This window comes from Planococcus citri, chromosome 5 (genome assembly GCF_950023065.1).
Source record: "Planococcus citri chromosome 5, ihPlaCitr1.1, whole genome shotgun sequence".
NCBI classification, from domain to species: Eukaryota; Metazoa; Arthropoda; class Insecta; order Hemiptera; family Pseudococcidae; genus Planococcus; species Planococcus citri.
The window spans coordinates 42,277,035-42,300,316 of NC_088681.1; the positions used below are offsets into that span (position 1 = coordinate 42,277,035).

The 23,282-nt window shown below is 34.1% G+C and overlaps 3 protein-coding genes across 4 annotated transcripts; 2 read left to right on the forward strand and 1 right to left on the reverse strand.

Annotated features, from left to right (window-relative positions):
- Positions 1-12: 12 nt before the first annotated feature.
- On the reverse strand, positions 13-1,128 carry SNRPG (small nuclear ribonucleoprotein G). Its single transcript, XM_065368189.1, has 5 exons — positions 985-1,128; positions 814-900; positions 712-734; positions 518-642; positions 13-446 (listed from the first exon to the last, which is right to left on the reverse strand). Exons 2-5 carry the CDS (start codon positions 843-845, stop codon positions 393-395), a joined length of 234 nt encoding a protein of 77 aa, XP_065224261.1. The 5' UTR covers positions 846-900; positions 985-1,128; the 3' UTR covers positions 13-392.
- A 99-nt stretch (positions 1,129-1,227) lies between these two features.
- On the forward strand, positions 1,228-6,297 carry LOC135848295 (DNA-directed RNA polymerase II subunit RPB2-like). Its single transcript, XM_065368182.1, has 18 exons — positions 1,228-1,396; positions 1,480-1,703; positions 1,764-1,968; positions 2,041-2,168; positions 2,232-2,555; positions 2,620-2,816; positions 2,890-3,009; positions 3,080-3,381; positions 3,459-3,658; positions 3,730-3,965; positions 4,058-4,525; positions 4,603-4,696; positions 4,765-4,887; positions 4,965-5,183; positions 5,262-5,369; positions 5,436-5,710; positions 5,787-5,982; positions 6,063-6,297. The coding sequence occupies exons 1-18, from the start codon at positions 1,378-1,380 to the stop codon at positions 6,150-6,152; spliced, it is 3,528 nt and encodes a 1,175-aa protein (XP_065224254.1). The 5' UTR covers positions 1,228-1,377; the 3' UTR covers positions 6,153-6,297.
- Positions 6,298-6,866: 569 nt separating this feature from the next.
- On the forward strand, positions 6,867-23,202 carry htt (huntingtin). 2 transcript variants are annotated; one of them, XM_065369284.1, is made up of 55 exons: positions 6,867-7,127; positions 7,195-7,363; positions 7,435-7,565; positions 7,632-7,785; positions 7,851-7,992; positions 8,068-8,213; positions 8,274-8,469; positions 8,543-8,782; positions 8,863-9,035; positions 9,114-9,327; positions 9,406-9,593; positions 9,667-9,822; positions 9,909-10,072; positions 11,882-12,000; positions 12,084-12,163; positions 12,384-12,481; positions 12,556-12,671; positions 12,766-12,854; positions 14,428-14,626; positions 14,707-14,819; positions 14,925-15,110; positions 15,194-15,511; positions 15,594-15,754; positions 15,834-15,976; positions 16,043-16,182; positions 16,264-16,494; positions 16,568-16,761; positions 16,840-16,982; positions 17,081-17,300; positions 17,389-17,491; positions 17,575-17,757; positions 17,834-17,979; positions 18,048-18,164; positions 18,235-18,375; positions 18,458-18,611; positions 18,685-18,804; positions 18,885-19,100; positions 19,174-19,375; positions 19,449-19,584; positions 19,661-19,837; positions 19,905-20,028; positions 20,104-20,237; positions 20,311-20,436; positions 20,523-20,620; positions 20,686-20,798; positions 20,873-21,073; positions 21,153-21,275; positions 21,351-21,457; positions 21,535-21,697; positions 21,771-21,924; positions 22,009-22,111; positions 22,185-22,347; positions 22,417-22,574; positions 22,680-22,767; positions 22,843-23,202. In XM_065369284.1, the coding sequence occupies exons 1-55, from the start codon at positions 7,051-7,053 to the stop codon at positions 22,945-22,947; spliced, it is 8,355 nt and encodes a 2,784-aa protein (XP_065225356.1). In that variant the 5' UTR covers positions 6,867-7,050; the 3' UTR covers positions 22,948-23,202. The 2 variants fall into 2 exon arrangements, with proteins under 2 accessions (XP_065225356.1, XP_065225355.1); XM_065369283.1 differs by having other exon boundaries at positions 6,868-7,127; positions 8,860-9,035.
- Positions 23,203-23,282: the final 80 nt, after the last annotated feature.

A 23,282-nucleotide genomic window follows, 5' to 3' on the forward strand; every position in this document is an offset into this window, starting at 1 on the left:
AAGAAACGAAAGTTTGGAGTTGGAATTTATATTGATCGTATGTAAACATGGATAGAGACGTACATTTCTATAGAATATGAGGTTGGTCAACCAACTACTTGAAAAAATACATTTGCTCAAAATCTTATTATAAAAAATCAAAAGTTATTGGAGAGATTTTTGGAACATAAGAGAACAATCTACTGTACAGTGAAACTTATATAGTTGAAAGATGTACTTAAAAATAATCCGATGTATGCCTCTTATTTGGAAATATTGAGATCTCACCATTTAGACAAAACATACAATAAAATATGGTAATAAGACGAATAGACTTTTAGAATTGCTGAGAACGAATAAACATCATGAGAAATATTTGCTTTCACTTCATCAGCATAAAACCGTTTACAATGTCACTGCACCCTTTCCAAAGCTTCCATAATAACGATAGAATTTCCTCTTATGACCTGCAAATGAATGAATATGATAAGGGCTCAAACAGAAATTAGAGCTATATTTATCCATAAGTGTTCCTTACCACTATTCCTAACGGTTTTTGGGTTTTATCTCGCCTTAATTCTACCGCTTCATCGACTACCAGGTTCATAAAAGGATCAAATCCGCGCAAAATTCCATTCACCACTCGTTTACCGTTCAATTTGACTGCGAACAAAATTACGCTATGAAAAATAACTCTATAGACTCTTAATTCAGTTAAATTAATATACTTACAAGTCAGCTTTTTGTCCATGTATCTGTAAAAGATGGAAAGAAAACAGGGTTAGTGAAAGATTAAAGAAAACATGATATAAGATGGTGAAATGTTACACTTACTTTTTGAGTTCCGGTGGGTGTGCTTTCGACATTCTGATGGATTGGAATCGTAACTGGAATAAAGTAAAGTTGATTCAAGAGACGTACCTATGAAATTACAACAATTATTGATTAATTTTATACAATACTTCTTAATTACCGGCAAAAACTAATAATTCGGTTAAAAGTTACCTCTTCTTGCAAAATGTGTTTGATTGTTGATGCAATTGTTATTTTTGTATTTTCTGTTAACAGTTTCACAGAAAAAATTCACGAAACAGAAACGAAGACTGAAAAATATGATCTGCAAAAACACCTCAAAAATACTCGTTTTAAGGTTCACCTTAAGGTGTAATTCATCCGATTGTATTTTAGAAAGGTTTCTGTTTCTTCACTCCGCTTCCGCCCGTCGGGCTGCGGGCTTTTTTATCGGGTTGTTTTGTTGTTTATGCGATGAAAATCGGCGGAATAAATTTTGAAATGCTGAATTTATTTTGTCTAAAATAGAATTAGAACTATTAGAAGATTTATTATTGAATTATGCTGATGATGAAAATCAAATAAGGAACGTTACAGTACACCAAGATGTACGATTTCGAAGAAGGTGAGTACTTATTTAGATGTTTTTGTAATCGTATGAACAAGTGTTTGATCAGGAGACCGCTAATCATTCTCTTCTCCAAATAGAACAATTTGACGAAGATGATTCGACGGAGATATCTTCGGAATTATGGCAAGAAGCTTGCTGGATCGTCATCAACTCTTACTTCGATGAGAAAGGTTTGGTCCGGCAGCAGCTGGACTCGTTCGATGAGTTCATACAGATGTCTGTTCAACGAATAGTCGAAGATACTCCTTCGATAGAATTGACGGCTGAAGCTCAACATAGAAGAGGAGAAATTGAAACACCGGTATGTTAAATGTGTACTTGTGTATTAAGGCGTGTTGTATTTAATTTTCAATCATTTCAGCCTCGATATGTGATGAAATTTGAACAAATTTATCTATCGAAACCTACTCATTGGGAAAGAGATGGTTCGCCTTCGCCCATGATGCCGAATGAAGCTAGATTACGAAATTTAACGTATTCCGCTCCTTTATACGTGGATATTATGAAAACTATATTCCGCGAAGGTGAAGAACCTGTTGAGACTCAGAATCAGAAATCTTACATTGGTACGGAGATCATGCTTGTTTTGTGTTGACAAACTACGAGTATTGTATTTAAATGGAATACTGTTTTAATAGGTAAAATTCCTATCATGTTACGTTCCACGTATTGTTTACTGAATGGTCTAACCGATCGTGATTTAACCGAATTGAACGAATGTCCACTGGATCCCGGTGGTTATTTCATCATTAACGGATCCGAAAAAGTAAGTTGACTAATCAATGTTGAAAAAAATAAGAGATTTAACGAATTTTTATTGTTTTCTCAGGTACTTATCGCTCAAGAAAAAATGGCCACCAATACGGTCTACGTTTTCAGCATGAAAGACGGTAAATTTGCTTTCAAAGCTGAAATCCGGTCTTGCCTAGAACACACATCACGTCCTACCAGTACGTTGTGGGTTAATATGTTGGCTCGTGGTGGTCAAAGTATCAAAAAATCGGCCATTGGTCAACGTATCATCGCCATTTTACCATATATTAAGCAAGAAATACCAATTATGATTGTTTTCCGTGCTTTGGGATTCGTCGCTGACAGAGACATCTTGGAACACATTATTTACGACTTCGAAGACCAGGAAATGATGGAAATGGTGATATATCTTTGCCCAAACTCGTCTAATATTCGTATGAGATTCTAATTAAATCAAATTTCAGGTCAAACCTTCACTCGACGAAGCTTTTGTAATTCAAGAACAAAACGTCGCGTTAAATTTTATCGGTGCTCGTGGTGCTCGACCCGGAGTCACAAAAGAAAAAAGAATAAAATACGCTAGAGAAATTCTACAAAAAGAAATGTTACCTCATGTCGGTGTTTCTGATTTTTGTGAAACGAAAAAAGCCTATTTTCTTGGGTATGCTTTGAATTAATTTTTTTCAACATACCTATGTCATACTTGAATGTACTAAATTGAATGAATTTTTCAGTTACATGGTCCATCGTTTATTATTGGCTGCGTTGGGTCGTCGTGAACTTGACGATCGGGATCATTACGGTAACAAAAGATTGGACTTGGCCGGACCTTTATTAGCATTTTTATTCAGAGGGTAAAATACTTACAACAATTGAGTCATCATCTTACTCTCGGAATCGGTATTGATTTTGTCTGATTTCCAGATTATTCAAAACTCTCACGAAAGAAGCCAGAATGTACGCTCAAAAATTCATCGACCGAGGAAAAGATTTCAATTTAGAATTAGCCATTAAGACTAAAATCATCACGGACGGTTTACGTTACTCGTTGGCCACCGGAAACTGGGGCGATCAGAAAAAGGCTCATCAAGCTAGAGCCGGAGTATCCCAAGTATTGAATCGGTTGACTTTCGCTTCAACTTTATCTCATTTACGTCGTGTCAACTCTCCTATCGGCAGAGACGGTAAATTAGCTAAGCCTCGTCAGTTACACAACACTTTGTGGGGTAAGTTTACTCGATTTCGACTTCACAGCAGTGATTTTTTTCCTTTTATGTAATTTTTTGCTCGAATTTTATCCTAGGTATGATTTGTCCTGCCGAAACTCCCGAAGGCGCAGCTGTAGGATTAGTAAAAAATCTAGCCTTGATGGCCTACATTTCTGTCGGGTCGCAACCGTCTCCTATTTTAGAGTTTTTGGAAGAGTGGAGTATGGAAAATTTAGAAGAAATTGCCCCGTCTGCGATTGCCGATGCTACGAAAATATTTGTCAATGGATGCTGGGTACGTTTTTAATTTCGAGTTCGTATTTTTATATGTGTTCTCTCTGTAATATCTGACGTTGCATTTATTAGGTCGGTATCCATCGTGACCCCGAACAATTAATGGGTACGCTGAGAAAACTTCGACGTCAGATGGACATTATCGTCAGTGAAGTATCAATCGTACGAGATATCAGAGATCGTGAAATTCGTATTTATACAGACGCCGGACGTATCTGCAGACCATTACTTATTGTCGAAAATGGCTCCCTATTGTTGAAGAAAGTCCATGTCGATAATTTAAAACAGAGAGATTACAATAATTACGGGTAATTTTATTATTTTAATCGTAGATGTTCATCGTGACACCATTTTCACAATTTTAATCCGTAAATATTGATGAAAAATGTTATGTTTCTAGCTGGCAATATCTGGTATCAGGTGGCGTAGTCGAATACATCGATACACTCGAAGAAGAAACCACCATGATCGCTATGAACATCGAAGATTTGCACCAAGACAAAGAATGTGCCTACTGTACCACCTATACTCACTGCGAAATCCATCCAGCTATGATATTGGGTGTTTGCGCTTCCATTATTCCGTTCCCCGATCACAACCAGAGTCCTCGTAATACCTATCAAAGTGCTATGGGTAAACAAGCTATGGGAGTGTATATCACAAATTACCACGTTCGGATGGACACCTTGGCACACGTGTTGTATTATCCGCATAAACCTCTAGTCACTACTCGATCTATGGAATATTTACGGTTTAGAGATCTACCCGCTGGAATTAACGCTATCGTGGCTATTTTATGTTATTCCGGATATAATCAAGAAGACAGCGTTATTTTGAACGCATCCGCCGTAGAAAGAGGATTTTTCAGGTAAGAACTCGATTTCAAGTGTTATTTTGACCTGAAGGAATTTTCAAAAATTAACTTTCTCTTTGTCTCGATTACAGATCCGTCTTTTACCGATCGTATAAAGACTCCGAAACGAAGAGTATCGGTGATAAAGAAGAGCAGTTCGAGAAACCGAATAGAGCCACGTGCCAGGTAATTCTTATTGGATTTTTTTAAATTTCACATCGACTCGATTCTACTCGCAAATTGTCTGTTTTCAGGGTATGAGAAATGCAATTTACGATAAATTAGACGACGATGGTATCATAGCTCCTGGTTTGAGAGTATCCGGTGACGATGTGATCATCGGCAAAACGATGATGTTACCAGATAACGAAGATGAAGTCAGTATTGGTTTTTTAAAAATATTTTTTGAATTAAATTCTTGACACAAATTCATAATATGTATTTATCGTCGCAGTTGGAAGGAACTACGAAACGGTACTCGAAACGAGATGCTAGTACATTCTTGAGAAACAGTGAAACTGGTATCATTGATCAGGTCATGTTGACGTTGAACGCAGACGGTCATAAATTCGTTAAAATTAGGGTACGATCAGTGCGTATTCCCCAAATTGGTGACAAATTCGCTTCCAGACACGGTCAAAAGGGTACTTGCGGTATTCAATACAGACAAGAGGTAATTTCGCATAATTCTCTGCTAAGATTTTTTTTCACGAGAACATAATTTTGACAAAATTTTGATTATCGATTGCAGGATATGCCATTCACAGCTGAAGGTATCACTCCAGATATTATAATTAACCCCCACGCTATCCCGTCTCGTATGACAATTGGTCACTTGATCGAGTGTCTTCAAGGAAAAGTACGTATCCGATTGGTTTTTCTTATTTTCATGCAAGATTGGAAATTATTTATTCTTATTCCGCAGGTATCTTCTAATAAAGGAGAAATCGGTGACGCTACACCATTCAACGATGTAGTAAACGTACAAAAAATCTCGAGCCTGTTACAAGATTACGGTTATCATTTGAGAGGTAACGAAATAATATACAATGGATTCACTGGACGTAAGCTGAACGCGCAGGTGTTCGTTGGTCCTACGTATTACCAAAGATTGAAACACATGGTGGACGATAAAATTCACTCGAGAGCCAGAGGACCTGTTCAGATCTTAGTACGACAACCTATGGAGGGAAGAGCTCGGTAAGAAGACGTTTTATAATAGGTTTATTACTTCAGATAGCTTCTAGTTTTTCATTTTGTTACATTTTGTGTGCAGTGACGGAGGATTACGTTTCGGAGAGATGGAACGAGATTGTCAAATTGCTCACGGAGCTGCGCAATTCCTTCGCGAACGTTTGTTCGAAGTGTCTGATCCGTATAGAATCAACGTGTGTAATTTCTGCGGCCTTATTGCCATCGCGAATCTGAGAAATAACACGTTCGAATGTAAAGGTTGTAAGAATAAGACTCAGGTATGTATGAATTTTGTGCTGTTCGATTTCGTTATTACGATGAATTGTTTCGATGAAAAATGTTCTCTTTTTTTTTACAGATATCTCAAATAAAGTTGCCGTATGCTGCTAAATTACTGTTTCAAGAACTCATGTCGATGAATATCGCTCCGCGATTGATGATCGAATGAATAGTTTAATTTTCTTTTCTGCTTTCGTGTATTATTATTTATTATGATTGTTGACGTCGATCAGAGCAAGAGATTTTTTTGTATAGATGTTTTCTATTTTTATTTTACTTTTTCTTGAGTAAATTTGTGAAATTCTGAAGAATAATTTGATTGTGATTTCTTTCTTCATTTTTGAAGGATTCTGTGCGTTTGATACGAAGCATTTCTGTTGGGGGAAAATAATGAAAATATTCGTAAAGATGAGGGACTATAATCTATTCGTCGAATGATGATGACGAACATGGAATTACAAATATTATCGAAAACTAGTAGGTTCTTCTTTTCCTTGAGCAGAAGAACAGCAATCGGTACTGATTCGTTGAATTGAGATTATTCTTCGTTCTTATTTCTTCGATGTTCTGATTTTTCCTCCGCATTTGGGTTTTCCCAACTTTTTTGTTTACAAAATACAACAATGAAGTGTTTTTCACAGATTCAACGTTGCCAAATGCTAAAAGCTGCTACGTAATTTGTATTTTTCAAATTGTTTTTTTCAGCATTTACGAATTTATTGATCAATTTGTTTCCGTTTCTTTTTATAACAACTTTCGAAATGTTTAAAATTGAAAATTATTTCAGGCAGAGGCTAAATTTTGAGAAAAAAGTTTTCTTCTCCAATCTGACAAATCAGCAAAACATCCCTTATCGCTTACGAAGAAATCCCGAAAGTTGTAAGATAACGAAAGTTTGATAACATTACTGCATGACGTGAAATTATGGTGCGTAAAAAGAATGATTCGATTTGAAATTATGTAATTAACTATTTCAACAGTCGAAGAATTAATTAGAAAGATGTGATTCAACGTTGGACGTTCGTATTCGTTAATTGTGGCATCGTAACGTTGATATTAGTGGCGGAATGACCGCTTTAAATAAGCTAAATCGAGCCTTAGATGCTCTGAAAAAAGTCATCGCTAAACCACCAGAATTCAACAAGTCAGTATATTTCTGTTGATAGAAAATTAACCACGATGAAGCATTTGTAACTTCGTGTCTGTTTCAGGCAAAAGGAAAAAGTCAGTTTATGTTTAACAATCACTGATTTAGTTTGCAAATCGAATGAGAAAAGTGCTTTGCTTACGTTTACCGTTTCATCTTTAATACAACTTTTAGAAGATGCTGATTCTAATACTCGTCTCATCATCGACGAAAGTCTTAATAAAATCATTCGAGTAAGAAATCGTTCTTTTTGTCGTAAGTTTGTTTAATGGAAGTTGTCTCTAATGGAATATTCGTGTTTCAGGCTTCTATGGATAACTCCAACTATGTCGCCAAAGTCTTAATAGCTTTGTTGAAAGTACTGGGTAAAAGTACCCACGAAAAGTGTTTGAAAGCTGCATTATGGAGGTTTTCAGAACTGGCTCAGTTCGTCAGGTATATCATCGGGAATATTTTGAAACGAGTATTTCATTGCAATAATGTTGAATTTGATATTCACAGGCCACAAAAAGGTAAAATATACGTTCAAACCCTGGTGCCGATTATAAGTAAAATAGCTGCTAGAAAAGACGTGTCTATTGTGGAAACACTGGCCGAATCTCTTCCCAATATTTTCAAACATATCGGATTATTTAGTTCCGATAATGATATCAAAGTGAGTAATTTATTTAATTAGACGAGATAAGATTCCAATTCAATTAATCACCGCAATTATTTTAGAATCTATTGAAAGCTTTTGTGAAGAATTTACATTCAGAATCGCCGGAAATTCGCAGAGCTGCTGCAGTTAGCATAATTGCAATATGTAAACATTCCAGACAACCGGAATACTTTTTTACGTACATTTTGACTGCAGTTCTTGGTACGAATTTTAGAATATTCATTGCTGTATTTAGTCATCGAAAGTCTATTTTTATAATGAACATTTCCTCGTTAGATTTGCTTTGCGATTGTCAGAAATCAGATAAGGAATGTCGAAATCTTATTCAAGGTTGTCTATCCTGTATTAGGAATATATTACCTCATGTTTCCAACCCGAAGTTTAATATAAACAATTGCACTGGCTGCGAACATCTGATACAAGTAAAGGAAATATGCCTCTTCAACTTGAAAGGATGTTTATTTATGGAGAAAATTTTCCAGGTGTACGAACTCTGCTTGCAATATGCGAAATACCACGATCATAATGTGATTACCGCCGCATTAGAAACGCTGAACGAGCTTTTACAAGAAGCCTCACCGTTGTTGATTCGTAGGTTGACGACCAAAGGAGGCTTAACAGCGTCGACAATTCGCAAACGTAACGATCTAGGATCGACGTTATCTTTAGGAGGTGAAAGTACGTATACCTGTGGATATGGTTGATTGATTCAAACAACGAATACGTTGCGTTAATTAATAATCGTTCACAGGTGATATAATGAGTATAGGAAGCACAATAGCTCGTACAGACGATGGAGCTTTCATCGACTCGGTAGCTGGTAAAAGAACACCGCTGTTTAGTTCCAATAGCGGAAGCTGCACCGATTTGAATTTCGAGCTGAAACAAAGAACTGAGCAATGGATTCACGAACATCCCAGTAAAGAAAACGAATCGATTTCTTCTTCTTTGTTGAATATCAATACTAGTCATTTTGCTAATAGCGACGAAGGTGAGGAATCAATTACGAAATATATCAGAATCGACGTAGTTCTACCAAGATTTATTTTCATGGTTTTTTTTTTTTAGAAGATACAAATAACGAGGTCGATTCAAGATTGGTAAGCTCGTTTCGAGCTACCTCTTTGGATGATATTCAAATGCAACAATTCAACGATCATAACACAAGGCAACGATTTCCTCGAGAGAAAAGTGTCAGTATTTCGATGATTTCGAACGCTTCGTCGTCGAATTCTTTATCTATCGTAAGTTGTCTTCTATCGGCTTTTAGTTTTGTCAAATAATTGTATTTTTACCTAATTAACGAATTTTCCATTTCGAAGGATTTCGATATAGGAGAAGTAGTTGATGATACCGAGATGCCTTTGCATTATTGCGCCAGATTCCTTATTTCAGCGTTTCTACTTGAAAATAAAACTTCGAAAAAGGTTCGAGTTAGCGTGCTTTCCTTGACATTAAATTGCTTCGCTCAGATACTCAGAATTAATCCTCAAATTGCTAATATCTCCGTTGAAAGAAATGGTTCAACTTGCGAAGGTAAATCAACTCATCATAATAGAATTGCATTCCATCTCACCTTTCATTTTCATTAACTTCGTGATTGATTTTTCGCAGGATTTAGCAATCTAATACAAGTTGTGCTGTCTTATGGGTCTCACGAAGATCAACAAGTGCGAGGATTAGTTTGCGTAGTCATCGGGAATTTCATCTTATCGTCGTTGATCCAAAATAACTATCTTATAAATGAATCCGATCATTTAAATGAATCATTTTTGAACGAATTGATTGGGTACCTTTTAAAAGTATGTTCGACTTTCTCTCAAAATGTCTCATAATCTATTATTTTGATTAATATAAAACTTGCTTTTTGATCAGGGGTTAGAAGACGAGTCGTCGGTGTGTGTTAAGCATACTTTGCAAGCAATTTCTTTATGTGTGCATTCGTTGCTGTTAAGTTCTGCGTATAAATCAACGATACCGGTGCTAGAGGCTGTGTTTACTCTCGTTGATAATCCATACTGGCTGATTAAAGTAATTATTGGTATCCAAAAGTTTTTAAATGGTTTTTTAAGTATTCGTAATGATTTTTTTTATTTGATTTTTTTGATCCAATGTAGGTTAAAATCTTGGAAATTTTGGAAGAAGTATCATTCGAGCTGTTGTACTACGTTGGCGATAATACAACTTCGTATCAAGATAGAAGTTTTAGAAAAGTTATCATAACGTTACTTGGCGATATCGACGGACGAGTTAGAACTGCTGCTGCTTCTTGTTTAGTCAAGTATGAATTATTTCATATCAAGCTTCCAAAAAAAGACGATTTCAATCACCATAAAAAACACGAATTCTGTGGGAAATGGAAATACTAAAAGCGTCATTTTGAATTATTTTTATTTTTCCGATTTTTTAAGTAGAGAATCAAGTTTTGGAAGCAGAAAAAACCACCCTCGCATTGAGCGAGATTCAGAAATATGATTAACTTTTCGAATATCTGAAAATGTCAATATAAAGGTCTCAATTTTTCATCATTTTTATTTTTATTTTGGTTTTTTGGCAACAAAAAACTTTATGACAGAAATGAAAATTGTCAAATAATTTTTTTTTAAGTCTTGTCTTTTGCTATTGTCGAAGTCTCGCTCGCTTATTTTGCCAAAAATCGTCAACAATTCTTGTTTTTACAAAAAATTTACAAAAATTTTTACTTTTTAGAAAAATTGCCCAAAATTGTCATTTTTTTGCAAAAAATGCCAAAAAGTTCTATGTACTTACTTTTTTCCAAAATTTGTTTAAAATTCTCACGTTTTCCACCAAAATTGAAAAAAAAAGTCATCTGCCTTTTTAAAAAAACTGTTTCTTACTGAAACGTCAGTCTTGCTTTTTGAAATAAATAAAATTAATTAACTAAATAGCATCACTTTTCGTCAGTTATTCCCAAAAAGTTGTTTTTTTGCTGAAATCGTCGAAGTCTTGCTTTTTCAAAAATTTGCAATAACGTTTTCGTACTTTTTAGTAAAATACATAGAATTTGATTTGAAAAAATGGTATTGAAAATGTTCAATTTTTGTGGCAAAATTCATTTTAAAAATCCTTCTCTCCAAAAATGAAGGAAAAAAAGGCTCTTCTGGTCCTCGTAGCGCAGTATTAATTCTTATGTATAGGACTCTTCAACGTTGAAAAAATAAATAACATGAATAAGTGAATAAGGTCAGTAAAAAAATTTTTGAATTTACAATCTCCATTTTCAAAAAAAAAAAATATCTAGTTGATGTTTCCTTCCCTGTAAAGTTCCAAAATTTGTGAGAAATCAGAAAAATGAATTACAAAAATTTTTGAAAATATTTACCTGTTTGTGTGTAAAAAATGTCTCTTAAATAATCCTCATTTTAAAAAAGTTTTTTCAGTTTTGATTTTTCAATTTTTTTTTTTAATTCGGGGAGGGAAAAGCTTCGTACAGGAAGGACACCATTATTTATGTGTCGTAGGCTCGTAGCGCAGGTGGAGGGCTTGGAAAAGAGATTATTTATATTTAGAGTGTTGTGAAAACAGATGTAAAACATAAAAAAAAGTTCTGTCATTTTATTTTTTATTTTTTTGGTCAACTGTTCAATGGAGTTCATACAGGACTGCAGGACCATCATATTTCTAACTTGAAGAGCCGAAGGAGATTTAAAAAAAAAATACTGAGGAGAATCGTATAAAAAATTGACATTTTTTAAATTTGAAAAAAAAAATATAATCACTAAGTATGAATTTTGATGATTACTTTCAAAAATAAAAAATTCAGGAGCATTTTTCTGATATTGAAAAACAATTTAATAGTTCTTGGAGGGGGGGGGGAGACGAAAGATGACGTCTTACGATATTTTGAGGTGCCTCTAACATCCTTAAAATAAAATGAGTGCTATAATATTTTTCCTTTTAAAAATTTACCTAATTTGGAATCTCTTTTTTTCACGATTCAAATGGTCGATTTTTCAAATTTCTCGTACTTAATTCCTGTAATTATTCAAATTTCAATTCAATATTTTGATAATAGCGAGTCTGTTCGCTTAACTCAACGATGTACTAATTGTTTGAATATTTTTCGTAGATTTGTCAAATCAGCGTATTACCCACTGGATCACAAACACGAACCAGTCAGCATTACTTTCGGCAAGAAGTTGAATTCCGAACTCAGCATACCTTTCGATAGCGCTAACAAGTCATCTGGTAAATCACGAATTTAGATTTCATTTGAAAAATGATAAGAATTGAAAAAAACTTCATTCAAAAATAACGTTGGATTATTTCAGAACCGCTGGAACGTTCCCTTACCAGAACACTTTACAAAATGCAAGAAATGCTGAAAACGCCGTCATCGAAACACGCCATGGTTAGTGTAGTTCTACGTAGTAGTAGGTATCGAATAAAACTTATAATCCGGCCGAACTTACCTCTATAGCTTTATTTTCGAGCTAGGCTTAATTTTAGGGAACTTTCTAAACGTTCTAAGATGAGTTCCTTTTTCGCAAAACGGTCATCTCGGTCATTTTTACATTTCCTTGGATATTTTTATTTAAGCGCCAGATTATCTGATGAGGTTTATTTTACAGGCTGGCGTTGTCGAGGCGATGTCTGTGCTGGCTGCTGCGTTTCCACCGGTCACGTTTGCCAAAAGTTGGCAGTGTCGAGGAGTTGGAGGTGAACCGGGGTGAGTATGGTTGAAGTGTTTTTTATCCTAGATGTGAGGACCTGTTTAATAATGGATGTTTTTTGATTAATTAGTTGCCTGTCTTTTGAATTATTTGAAACGATCGTGCAGTTATTAACCAGTTCTACATTGCTGTTAAATTTCGACGTACATTTGCAACTTTTGAGGTTGAGTTCGCAAGTGTTTGTTGGTAGGTGCTGCTTTGTTCAGTTATCTATTTGTACATGTTTAGAGTTTTGATGAGTTGATCTGTTACTAATTTTTATTTATTTTTTGACCCCTAGCTTTGTGTTCATCAAATTTGAAATTGAAGAAGTTTTCTGATATCGAATTAGAAAGTATCGATATGTGGTCTTTTCTGTCGAGTCAGAAAGTTAGTACGAAGCAGTTGATGAGCAATTTTTAGACGAAATGTTGATTCGGTGAATTTATTCGAAGGTGCTAATAACAAGGGACGTATCCAAATCACAATTTGAATTGAAAAAAACATACAAAAATATACCACAAGCCAAAATTTTAGGTAGAAAAGCGCATTTTTTGATTTTTGATGGATTTTTAAAAATAAAATTTGGGTCAAAAATGAGAAAAAAAATCAAAATTTCACCAAATTGATCTAGAAAACTGAAATTTGGTATACATCCTGTTTTCGACTCACCAAATCGATTGAAAACGGTTTTGTGTTGTTTTGAGCAGTTCTGAAGCCTCCAGCAGATTTTTGAAACTTGAAATTTTCGCAAAATATCATCAAATGAAATTGAAAAGTCGAAATTCACTCTGCACCTTAATTTTGATACGCAAAGTCGACTGGACGTTGTTTCAAGTCATTTTAGAGCCTCCAGCGATTTTTTGGAAATTCCAGTTCTTCAAAAAACATGATAAAATCTGTCTGGAACTCGCAAGTTTTGGAAAAATGGTGTTTAATTGGTCAAGTGGGTCATGAATAAGCACCAGTCGCAAGGATACGTGCTGAAGTTGATATGAGCAGATTTTATGACGTTGTTTGGAAAATTGGAATTTCCAGAAAGTCGTTGGAGGCTCCAAAACGGCTTGAAAGTACCCGCAATCGACTCAGAATGTCGAAAATAGAATTTAAACTGAATTTCAGCTTCTTACGTCAAACGCTTCGAAAGCAGTGAATTTTTGAAATTTTCAATCATGAAATCGCTGGACAAAAATATGGTTCCGGACTGGAACGTACCAATTTTGAAAAAATGGTGTGTAATTAGTCTATTGAGTCACCAAGAAGAACCAATCGCGAGCATACATGCTAAAATTGACATGGGTAAAAGATTTTATGGCGGTTTTTGGAAAACTGGAATTTCCAAAAATTTGCTGGAGGCTCCAAAACGACATGAAACTTCTCGAGTCGACTTAGCATGTTAAAATTAAGGTGCAGAGTGAATTTAGACTTTTCAATTTCATTTGGTGGTATTTTGTGGAAATTTCAAGCACATATCAAAAATCGGCTGGAGGCTCCAGAACTGCTCAAATCGGTTCGAAACCATTTTTCAATCGATAATTGTCGGGTCGAAAATAGGGTGTATTCCAAATTTCAGCTTCCTAGGTCAGTTCGGTGAAATTTTAATTTTTTTTTCATATTTGGCCCAAATTTGATTTTCAAAAATTCATCAAAAAACAAAAAAATGCGATTGAGCCCCTGAAATGTCAACTGATTTATATTTTTGTACCTTCTTTCGATTTAGTTTTGTCTGGTTCAAAAATGTTTGTAGGAGTTGGGATATCTCCCTTATGGGTATTTTTGAAAAAAGGAGGTAAGTACTTCGAACAAGATTTATTGGTATTTTTTCTGGCCTCAAAATTGATCGAATCACGTTAATGAAAAAATCTACGAATCATAAAAAAATTCACCGAATCTTTTCAATCATTTTTAGATCATTTCTATTATATTTTACTTTTGGTAATCTAATCAATGAATTTCATTTCAGTTGAAGGATTTATCTGAGCAATATTTATTACACCTGATTCGCGTAGCAAGCGTTTTCAACGACGTTGTAACCAATATCACGATTAAATCGCCTGTTTCTTTGAATACGTCTTCCCAGGTCGTGTGGCCTCTTCCCATCGACCAACCCATGTTACCAAAACAAGAAGCTTTTTCGTTTTGTACTCAGACTAATGCTAAAAGTAAGATTAATCGTGATTTTTTCCCCTTATTTTTCCTTGTAGATGTAGATATTCTATTTTATTATTATTTTTTTATGCAGGTAAATCATTTTTTAAACTCGAAGAAAAACCTATATCGCTGGTGAATTATGGTCGATTACCTCTGTACGTGAAATTAGCCGAATTGTTGAAATCTGCGTTCAATAATTACCGGGTAAATAATTCAATCGTCTTCGTATTTAGTTCTACATATATTTTATCTCATAAATCAAACGTTCGAGTATTCATTTTAGTAATTTTATTCTTTATGCGGTTATAGGTAACATTAAAACCGGAATCGAGCGAAAAATTCATCACTTTTATGAAAACAGTGGTCGACTCGATCGGTATTACGTTGAATTACACCACCATCTCGGAAACAGACCGAATTTCCAAAGATTTGCTATCTTTTTTGCGCAATTTTATGGTATTTATACCAGTATCCAGTGTTAAATGCGTCGTACAAGTGAGTATCTTTAATTTCACGCTGGTCAAACTGTAAAAAAATCCGTAATTGTGAAATCGATTAAAATTTTGATTCGTTAACAGCTTCTACGTAGTGTATTTGGCATCAACGAAGTCGCTGAAAAGTTACAAGATATGGAGAACGGCAAAAAAATCAATTCAATGAAGCCGGAATCATCTGAAGGGTTCTTTAAAACTTGCATTCAATCTCCATACGATCGAATTGCGAATTTTTGCTCGCATCAGTCTCAAAAGAACGTGAAAAGTCGATCGTCTAAACGTAAAAATTCCAAAGATAATTCGAGTAGCTCTGTTGTAAAACAACCTCAACGAAATGTGACCGTTAATATGTTACCATCGTATATAAATTGCTTCGAACCCAGTGTTATTCAATCTCTGAGAGTAAGTTCGTTTTTGAGGCAGAAAAAAAGCATTGGTGTTGAACCTTTGTAATTTTAATTTATAATTTTTTATTTTTCAATAGCAATATACTGTGAGCAGCGATACCGAGTTGCAAGCAGAAGTCTTGGGTTTATTAACGGAGCTGGTTCAGTTGAAAACAAATTATTGCCTTCTGGATTCCGAACAAGTGTTCATTAAATTCGTCTTGAGCCAGTTTCAGCTCATAGAAGAAGGACAATTATTGTAAGTTGAAAAACAAATCATTTGATTTTTAATTTTAACTTTTCCAAATTCATTAACGAAATTCCATTTTTTTCCCCAGAAATATTGAAAACTTATTACCGAAAATGTTTGGATTTCTGATCAATTTGGCTAACGAGAAACATTCCAAACCAGTCATGTCTGTTCCTAAAGTAATCCAGTTGTGCGATTCGTTGATCGCCAGTGGTCAAGCTATATCACATTGTAAGTTATCTGTGTTTGAAAGTTGTGTTCGAACAGTCCATATTGATTTTGTAAACTTTTTCGCAGGTATTCTGGCTATCGAACCAGTTGTTGAACATGTCTTCCTCAGGTATTCACCCGGTTCAAATGCGACTGAAATTAAAGAATTGGAAACTCAGCGAGATGTATTATTTACCATGCTTTTAAGACTGATACACGATCCAAGAGTACGTACATTGAACTTCAAAAATTCCTCCGCAAATTACATAACTCATCGTATTTATCATTTTTTCTTTTCGAATTTGCAGAGTTTACGTTTAATAGCTGTGGTATTGAACGACTCCGATGAAGAATCGAAACTCAGAAGATCGTGTCAAGTAGTGGAGACATTTTTCAACGCTTTAATCGAAGGTGGCATACCCATCGACGATGATAAATCGTACACCAACCTCACAAATTTATTGTTCGCATTACACCCTTCCTCGTTTACTGAACAGCACATTTTGAATGTGTTATTTACGGTTTACATTAATCATAAGGTGACTTATTCCATCAAACGAACGAGCCGAAGATGTTTAATCTTTTTAATGCTATTGTTGTATTTGTTTTTAGGCTGATATTGCATTGTTACCGAGTATTTGTGCTGTGTTAATGCGTATAGTGGCGAATTACAGTGAAGCTGTTTTATTGAAGGCGGTGGAACAGATGCTCAGCCATGCTGTTTTTATTGACGACGATGATACGGATCCTTTATTTATCAATGTAACCAAAGATGCGGAAGTTGTGCCGGAAAAGGCCTTCGTTCGGTGAGAATTGAGTACCTATTTGGTTTTCGTCGATAATTAGGAATTGCTCTATAAATTGTTTTTTAATCTGTTCATTAGGTTTTTATGCAAAGTAATCTATAAAATTTTTCAACGTATTAATGATACGAAGCTGTTGAATGATCAACACCATGGAAATAAAATATGGACGAATAAGATTTTATCAGAATTTGTTCTGATAATTTCATTTTTAATTAAATCAGGTACAGATAATTACTGGACATGCGCGTTCATTCAAAGAAGCTCATTTAATTATAAAATTGGCTACTAATGCGTTTAATCTGATGCCTTTTGATTGCAGGAAAATACGAATCAATCAAAAACGAACTAATGCTTTGCGAATATCCGAACGAAAATGGAAAAAAGTTCTGTCTAGAGATAGCTGATTTATGCAATTGTCTTCTAGTCGCTTGTCCAATAATTGTTCTTCGATGGTACGAGTTGTTATTGATTTTAAAAAGCTCCAGTCCACCGTTATGGGGTGATTTTCTTCAAAGTAACGTCGAATGTGATACTTTTGGGTAATTGAATATTTGAATCGAATCAAGATTTTATTTATTGTGTTAAAAAAGAAGATTTATAACGGTTTGTATCATTGTCAATTTATAGATCCGGCACAACGACAGGGTTCAGTGATCAACAAGAAGAAAAATGTTGTCTGAGCGTTGATGTCGTTAAATTAGGCGTATTTTTATTGGCATCTTTGCGTAAAGTAAGATTTAAAATTCATTTGTTCTCGTAAAAGCAGTTTAGAATTTTTATCCATAATTCATTTTTTTTTTTTTTGTTTTTTAGCACGAAATTTTGAGCAATGCCCAAACATACAGAGCGTTCCTAGAATTCAATTTCAAGCAATATTTAATCTCGATCGCAGAACCACCCGTTCAACAGCTTCAAATAGAAGTGCAATCTTCACTCGCTGCTAGTGATATCCTGTTACAAGTTATTCAAAACATGTTACCATTAATTTTAAACGATGTGAGTGATTTATCACGTGACAATGATAAGAATTATTATTGCTATCAAATTAACTCGTTTTCTTTTCCGTGGACAGAATACCTGGTTGAAACATACGCTGCAATATTTAGAGTCAACGTATCCGAAATTTAAAGGCCAAGTTTTAATGATTTGTTGCAATCCTCAAATACTTAATAATTCGTGTCTTTTGGTTTCAAATCGAGCTCACGATTTGGCGATGAGGTAATTATTTTATTTTAGTGGGAATTTATCTCATTATCCGAGATTCTAATTTGTATTTTTTTTTAAAGACAAATTAAATATCTGGCTACGATAGAAGATCAACAAGAATTCGAGACTTATCTAAAAGAAGAGGATGTTTTGTTACTCGCTGAACACCTTAAACAATCAAAATATTCGACGCAAATGTTCGTTTGATTTATTTTAATCTGATTTCATCGTATTTTCATTCGTTAATCGAAGAAATAATATTTGCAGGTTGAAGCTACCTTTCGGAGATATGATTTCAAAATGGTATCAAACACCTTTATCGCCCAACGAACGTAAAACTCTTAGTTTTGACAGACTGAAGTTACTCACCGCAGATAAACAATGGTTTTTTACTCATGTAAAATACAAGTACGAAATTTCATCTCTAGTATTCAATGCACCGAAGAATTTTATGAGAAATTTTACGAATAATTTCTAATTTCTGTTGCAGATGTTGTCAAGATGACGATTCTTTGAATCCAATATTGGCTCGTTTACTTGGACATCTTCCTTTGGAAGATGTGTTTAGCATTATGAAAAGTCAAAATTTCAATAACAAGATTATCTGTGATTGTTTTATCGTTGGAGCTGAACTTACACTTCAAGTAATAAAACTTTCTAGATCGGGATTGATTTTCTATGACTTTCAAATTCTCAATTAATTATTCATTTTTGTAGAATCGTAAATTAGATGCCGAACAAGCTCACGGAACACCCTCAGGATTATATTTAGCTTCTAGGTTGGCGACGTTTCGACATCTAGAACATCTGAAATTATTGCTACCTCGAACTCATCAAGTGAGTAATTTATAAAATATGACATCAAGATAAGCCTACTTACCTTATGATATTTTTATAATATTAAAAATTTCTTTCAGGTTTACTTGCCAGTTAAAAGAGAACCATCTAAAAAAGAAACCCAATACAGCCAACGAATGGATAACTTATTCGCAGATAAAGAATTCAACGATACAATATTATGTCTGATAACCGCCATCGATCAGTACATTTCAACTGCTGCGAAACTCCAGATCGATTTAGACTCGGACGAATCGCTGAAATTACTCGCCGATTTTCCAGTTCTCAGTTTAGAAGTAATTATTAATTCGTAATTTACTTCGGTTCCAATTACCTATTTAAAATAATAATCGGTTTAATATTTTCCAGTTGGTTCATTGGATGATCAAAAACAACAAAATGTGGTCAAAAACTATCGTCATGTCTGCTTTGAAATGCTGTACTTCGATATTAAGTGATAGGATGATTCTGAAGTTATTGACGCATTCTCAAATGGGATCAATAATTTCATGCGTGTACGAACTAATTGAACGATATCAGAATGAAGTCATCAAAGTGTCCCTGAATTCTCGTAATTAATATTTTTATTCGTAAGGTATTTAATTTTTGACGGAAGATTAATTTTTTTAAATATTGTTTTGCAGTTTTACAAGAATTGAAAACTCACGAAAACTGGGATATAATACATTCTAGTCATTTATTATCGACGTTGATCGATTACTTCATCAATAAATTACTCATTCCTACGGATGAGTCTAATTCGTTCGGTTCTCTCGTCAAGTACGAACTCGTCTTTTCTTAAATTACCCGAGTTTTAAATTTAGAACACACTGATTAATTACTGTTTATGATATAGGCAACTCCTGATAGTACTTAGTCAATCAACTTCGGTATATAATTACCTCAGAATACCATTGGAAGTTTGGAGACATGTTTCTATCGATGACGTTACCGTTGGAAGTTGCATTTCTTTGAATAGTTTGCCAGAAAGCTTCTTGCAAGATAGAGAAATTATGCAGAATTTTGTTTCAAGGTTCAAATTACCTTTCAGAATAAGCTCAAAAAGGTTTTGTATTGTACTTAAATATTCGGATTTTTAGACTGACGCTGATTGGTTGGAATAACCGGTTACAATTCGAAGAATGTTGGATGTCTTTGTTAGTGGCTCTTAATTCGATACCAGAGCACGAGTCTTCCGAAGAAGAAGTGCTTGCTTTATCTCAGGTACCTACTTACTATTCTATACATACTTTTCATTTCCTTCGTGCATCTTATTTCAATTGAATTTTGTCCGATTAGATTAATTCGATGGCTGTGAATTCGATTACCTCTTTATTAGTTCAAACAATGTATCATCCTATCCCTGGTAATAAAATTTCACCGAATGTCTTTCATGTATCAAGAAATAAGTATTGTGATGATGTCGAATGCAGGTATAAATTGATTAAAATTGATTACGATTAGAAATACTACGATTACCTACTTGAGCTAATTTGTTTTTTTCAGATGGAGGCAAAAATTGGAAGTATTGAATAACGTTTTACTTGCTAAAACAAACATGTGCAATGGAAAGTTACCCGCGTTATGTAAAAGTGTGAATATCAATATTGAAAGGATTCATAATGAAAATTTGTGAGTTTTGTTCGAAAATATCCCTACACAATATACCAACTGGCCTAGTTTCCAAATTATTAATCGACGTTTTCAATATCATTTAGATACGGTTTCAATCAAATTTCAATAGAGTATTTAACGTTCAGTTGTACTAATAGTTTCAACAACGAAGAAGATGTTCCAGTTTCGTATCATTTTCAAAGTGAGTTGTGAAAATGCTTACGTCATCATTTTAATCTGCTTTATTAACAGGATCAATAATTTCAGGTTTACGTTCGCAATACAAAAACAGATCAGTTGTCATGAAGAATCTAGGAATCGATACGAACTCCTGCATTTACTTTTTAATGGAGTTTTATAGCAGATGGCTCATGAAACCGGTACATTCATTCGATATCCAATTATCAGCGTGTGTTTCAGTTTGAAAATGATTATTACTTTGATGACCTTGCAGGATAATCAGTCGGTTGAAGTGTTAATTGAAATATTGAACTCGATGCTCGCCATATCAGATTTATTCACCGAATTGTCGCAATTCACGTGGCTTCTAGAATCCGGAGTACTGCTCTGGAAAAAGTATTCTAGAGATGATGACGCTGTGTGCGCTTATTTAACCATTATTATTTGTAAATCGTCTTCGATTGCTACTCCGGAAGTAAGAAGATCTTTTTGTACGAATAAAAAAAAGTTAACATTTGCTTATAGGACGTTTTTAATATTTTCTTTTCACTCAGGATTCAGATTCGCAGAAACTGATAATTCGAATTCTCAAATCTGGGCTGAATAGTACTCGAAAAATCGTACAAAGAGCTGCGTTACACGGATTATTATATTTGCTCGAGAGTATTTTCAAAAAAGTAAGTATTTTAGTATTATTTTGGGTAGAAATGAGATATAGATGATTGATTATTGATTGGCTCTTTTTATTATAGGATGTTTTGGAAAAAAATGAAGTCATTTCGGGAGAGTACAAAGATGGAATTTTATCAGCTTCAATTTTATTTGTTTTGGAAAATCTTGATATTGAATTGGCCGAAAAGTTGGTATTTTTGTTTACGAGCAGATTTAGCTGATTTTGTAACTATTTTAAGTAACAATTTGATCGTCCAATTACAGATTTAGTTCGGATATTGTGAGCTGTGTGATATCAATCGCGTTCTATTTGATTGAAAATAAAGCTTGCGGTGATAATTCCGATATCGTCGTCGATCGTTTGTGTAAACTTTCCGTAAGAGCTTGTAAACTGAAAAAATGGAAGGTTCATTTAACAATTATGCAGGTAACTATACACTTATAATTCTGCATCTACAGTCTCATTTACTTGATTTTAATTCGATGTGTTTTTTATTCAGGGATTTTATAATTTAATTTTATACGAAAACGAAACCATCAAAAAAAGCGATTCGTTGATGCAGCTGGTTAAAGAAATTTTCTCACTGTCGGAATGCACCGTTTCAGTATCGGTTATTAGTTTACAAATTTTAGTATCGATCATGTATTCATCAGGTAATTTTATTTCAAGTCTTTTAGTTCGGTTTTTATTTTATTTGAACGGAAAATACCGTATTTAAATCTGATTTATTCGTTCAGGAGATTTCGAAGATACTCGTAATACCGAAGAATCCAGTGATATGGCATTTGATACTGAAAACCTGGTGAAGAGGATTGAGAAATTATCGATATTTTTCGAAAGGTATTTAATATTTTTGTTGATTGATTTCTGCCTTTTGTATCGTATTATGAAACGTTGATTTGTTATTTTACAGAATTAAAAAGAGCAGTAAGCAAGAGACGCAAGTGATTTGCGCTATTTTACCGCAAATCATCAGCGATTTCTTCTCTGTTTCCGAAGTATTGAATAAAGTCATTCTAGAGTTCCTATCACCCAATCACCCTCATACCGAGCTTATGGCTGATGTTGTGTTTCAAGTAAAACTCTATTTTATATAAATATTTTTTAATTACGATTCGTGTTTTTAATTAAATTTGTGTTCGCAGGTCTTTCAAAATGCTATACAACAATCTCATTTGAAATTGATTCAAGATTGGGTTTTATCACTGCTGAATAATTTTTCAAAATATTCCTTACCCACGGCGGTGTTTTATTTGAATTGTTTCTTCATTAGTGCCAGCACCAATCCTTGGCTAATTGCACTGTATCCTTTTTTATTGACGATGATTTAATTTTATGTAGCTACTAGCTAGACATTTAGGTAACAATTTTCAGATTATGGCGATGATTTACCTTAATTCATCTCTAGATATCCATTTGTTACTCGTAGAAATGGTTATTTGGAATACGAAGATAGAAAAATAGTCAATATTGCTGCTAAACAGTTTCATTCGCAGGTAGTTATTTCGATGATTATGTTCGACTTTATCGTTTTAAAATTATACTATATCTAATTCTACTTGTGTTTACAGTTGAGTGACGAAAATCAGAAGACAACTTTCCTCGCAACATTCCAGTCTGCCGAAAAGATTCATCCAGATAGTCCATTTTCGGAAATCATTAAGATCATTTCATGATGTAAAATTTTATTCATACCATCGTGTCTACATTTTTTAACAGTGTAGATTTTAGCTACGTATTTCTTAAAATAATTTTTTGAGCTGTTTTTTTTTTGTAGAGTGATCGGTGTTCATTTTTTGATGTTTGTTTTGTAATCAGAATTAAGTTTAGTTGTTCAATTTATTATTTTATACGAAGCACATGTGCACAAGTTTTAAACGTTTTGTAACCAACGACAATCTTTTTGTTTTAATAGTGAGCTACTCGTGTTTCTTTTTCGTCAGTTTTTTAAAAATAACAAACAATATTAAAATTTATCCAAATGTCAAAGAACGATGAATTGATTTCGAAA

Excerpts from the sequence above, each read along its gene's own strand:
- LOC135848295 (XM_065368182.1), top strand. Across the intron at positions 3,382-3,458 it reads GTTACACAACACTTTGTGGG|GTATGATTTGTCCTGCCGAA; the intron begins GTAAGTTTACTC and ends ATTTTATCCTAG. Across the intron at positions 5,983-6,062 it reads GTTGTAAGAATAAGACTCAG|ATATCTCAAATAAAGTTGCC; the intron begins GTATGTATGAAT and ends TTTTTTTTACAG.
- htt (XM_065369283.1), top strand. The coding sequence starts at position 7,051 with ATGACCGCTTTAAATAAGCTAAATCGAGCCTTAGATGCTCTGAAAAAA. Across the intron at positions 12,164-12,383 it reads CGTCATCGAAACACGCCATG|GCTGGCGTTGTCGAGGCGAT; the intron begins GTTAGTGTAGTT and ends TTTATTTTACAG. Across the intron at positions 16,495-16,567 it reads CGGTTTACATTAATCATAAG|GCTGATATTGCATTGTTACC; the intron begins GTGACTTATTCC and ends ATTTGTTTTTAG.
- SNRPG (XM_065368189.1), bottom strand. The coding sequence starts at position 845 with ATGTCGAAAGCACACCCACCGGAACTCAAAAA. Across the intron at positions 643-711 it reads CATGGACAAAAAGCTGACTT|TCAAATTGAACGGTAAACGA; the intron begins GTAAGTATATTA and ends TTTTGTTCGCAG. Across the intron at positions 447-517 it reads AAAAACCGTTAGGAATAGTG|GTCATAAGAGGAAATTCTAT; the intron begins GTAAGGAACACT and ends ATTCATTTGCAG.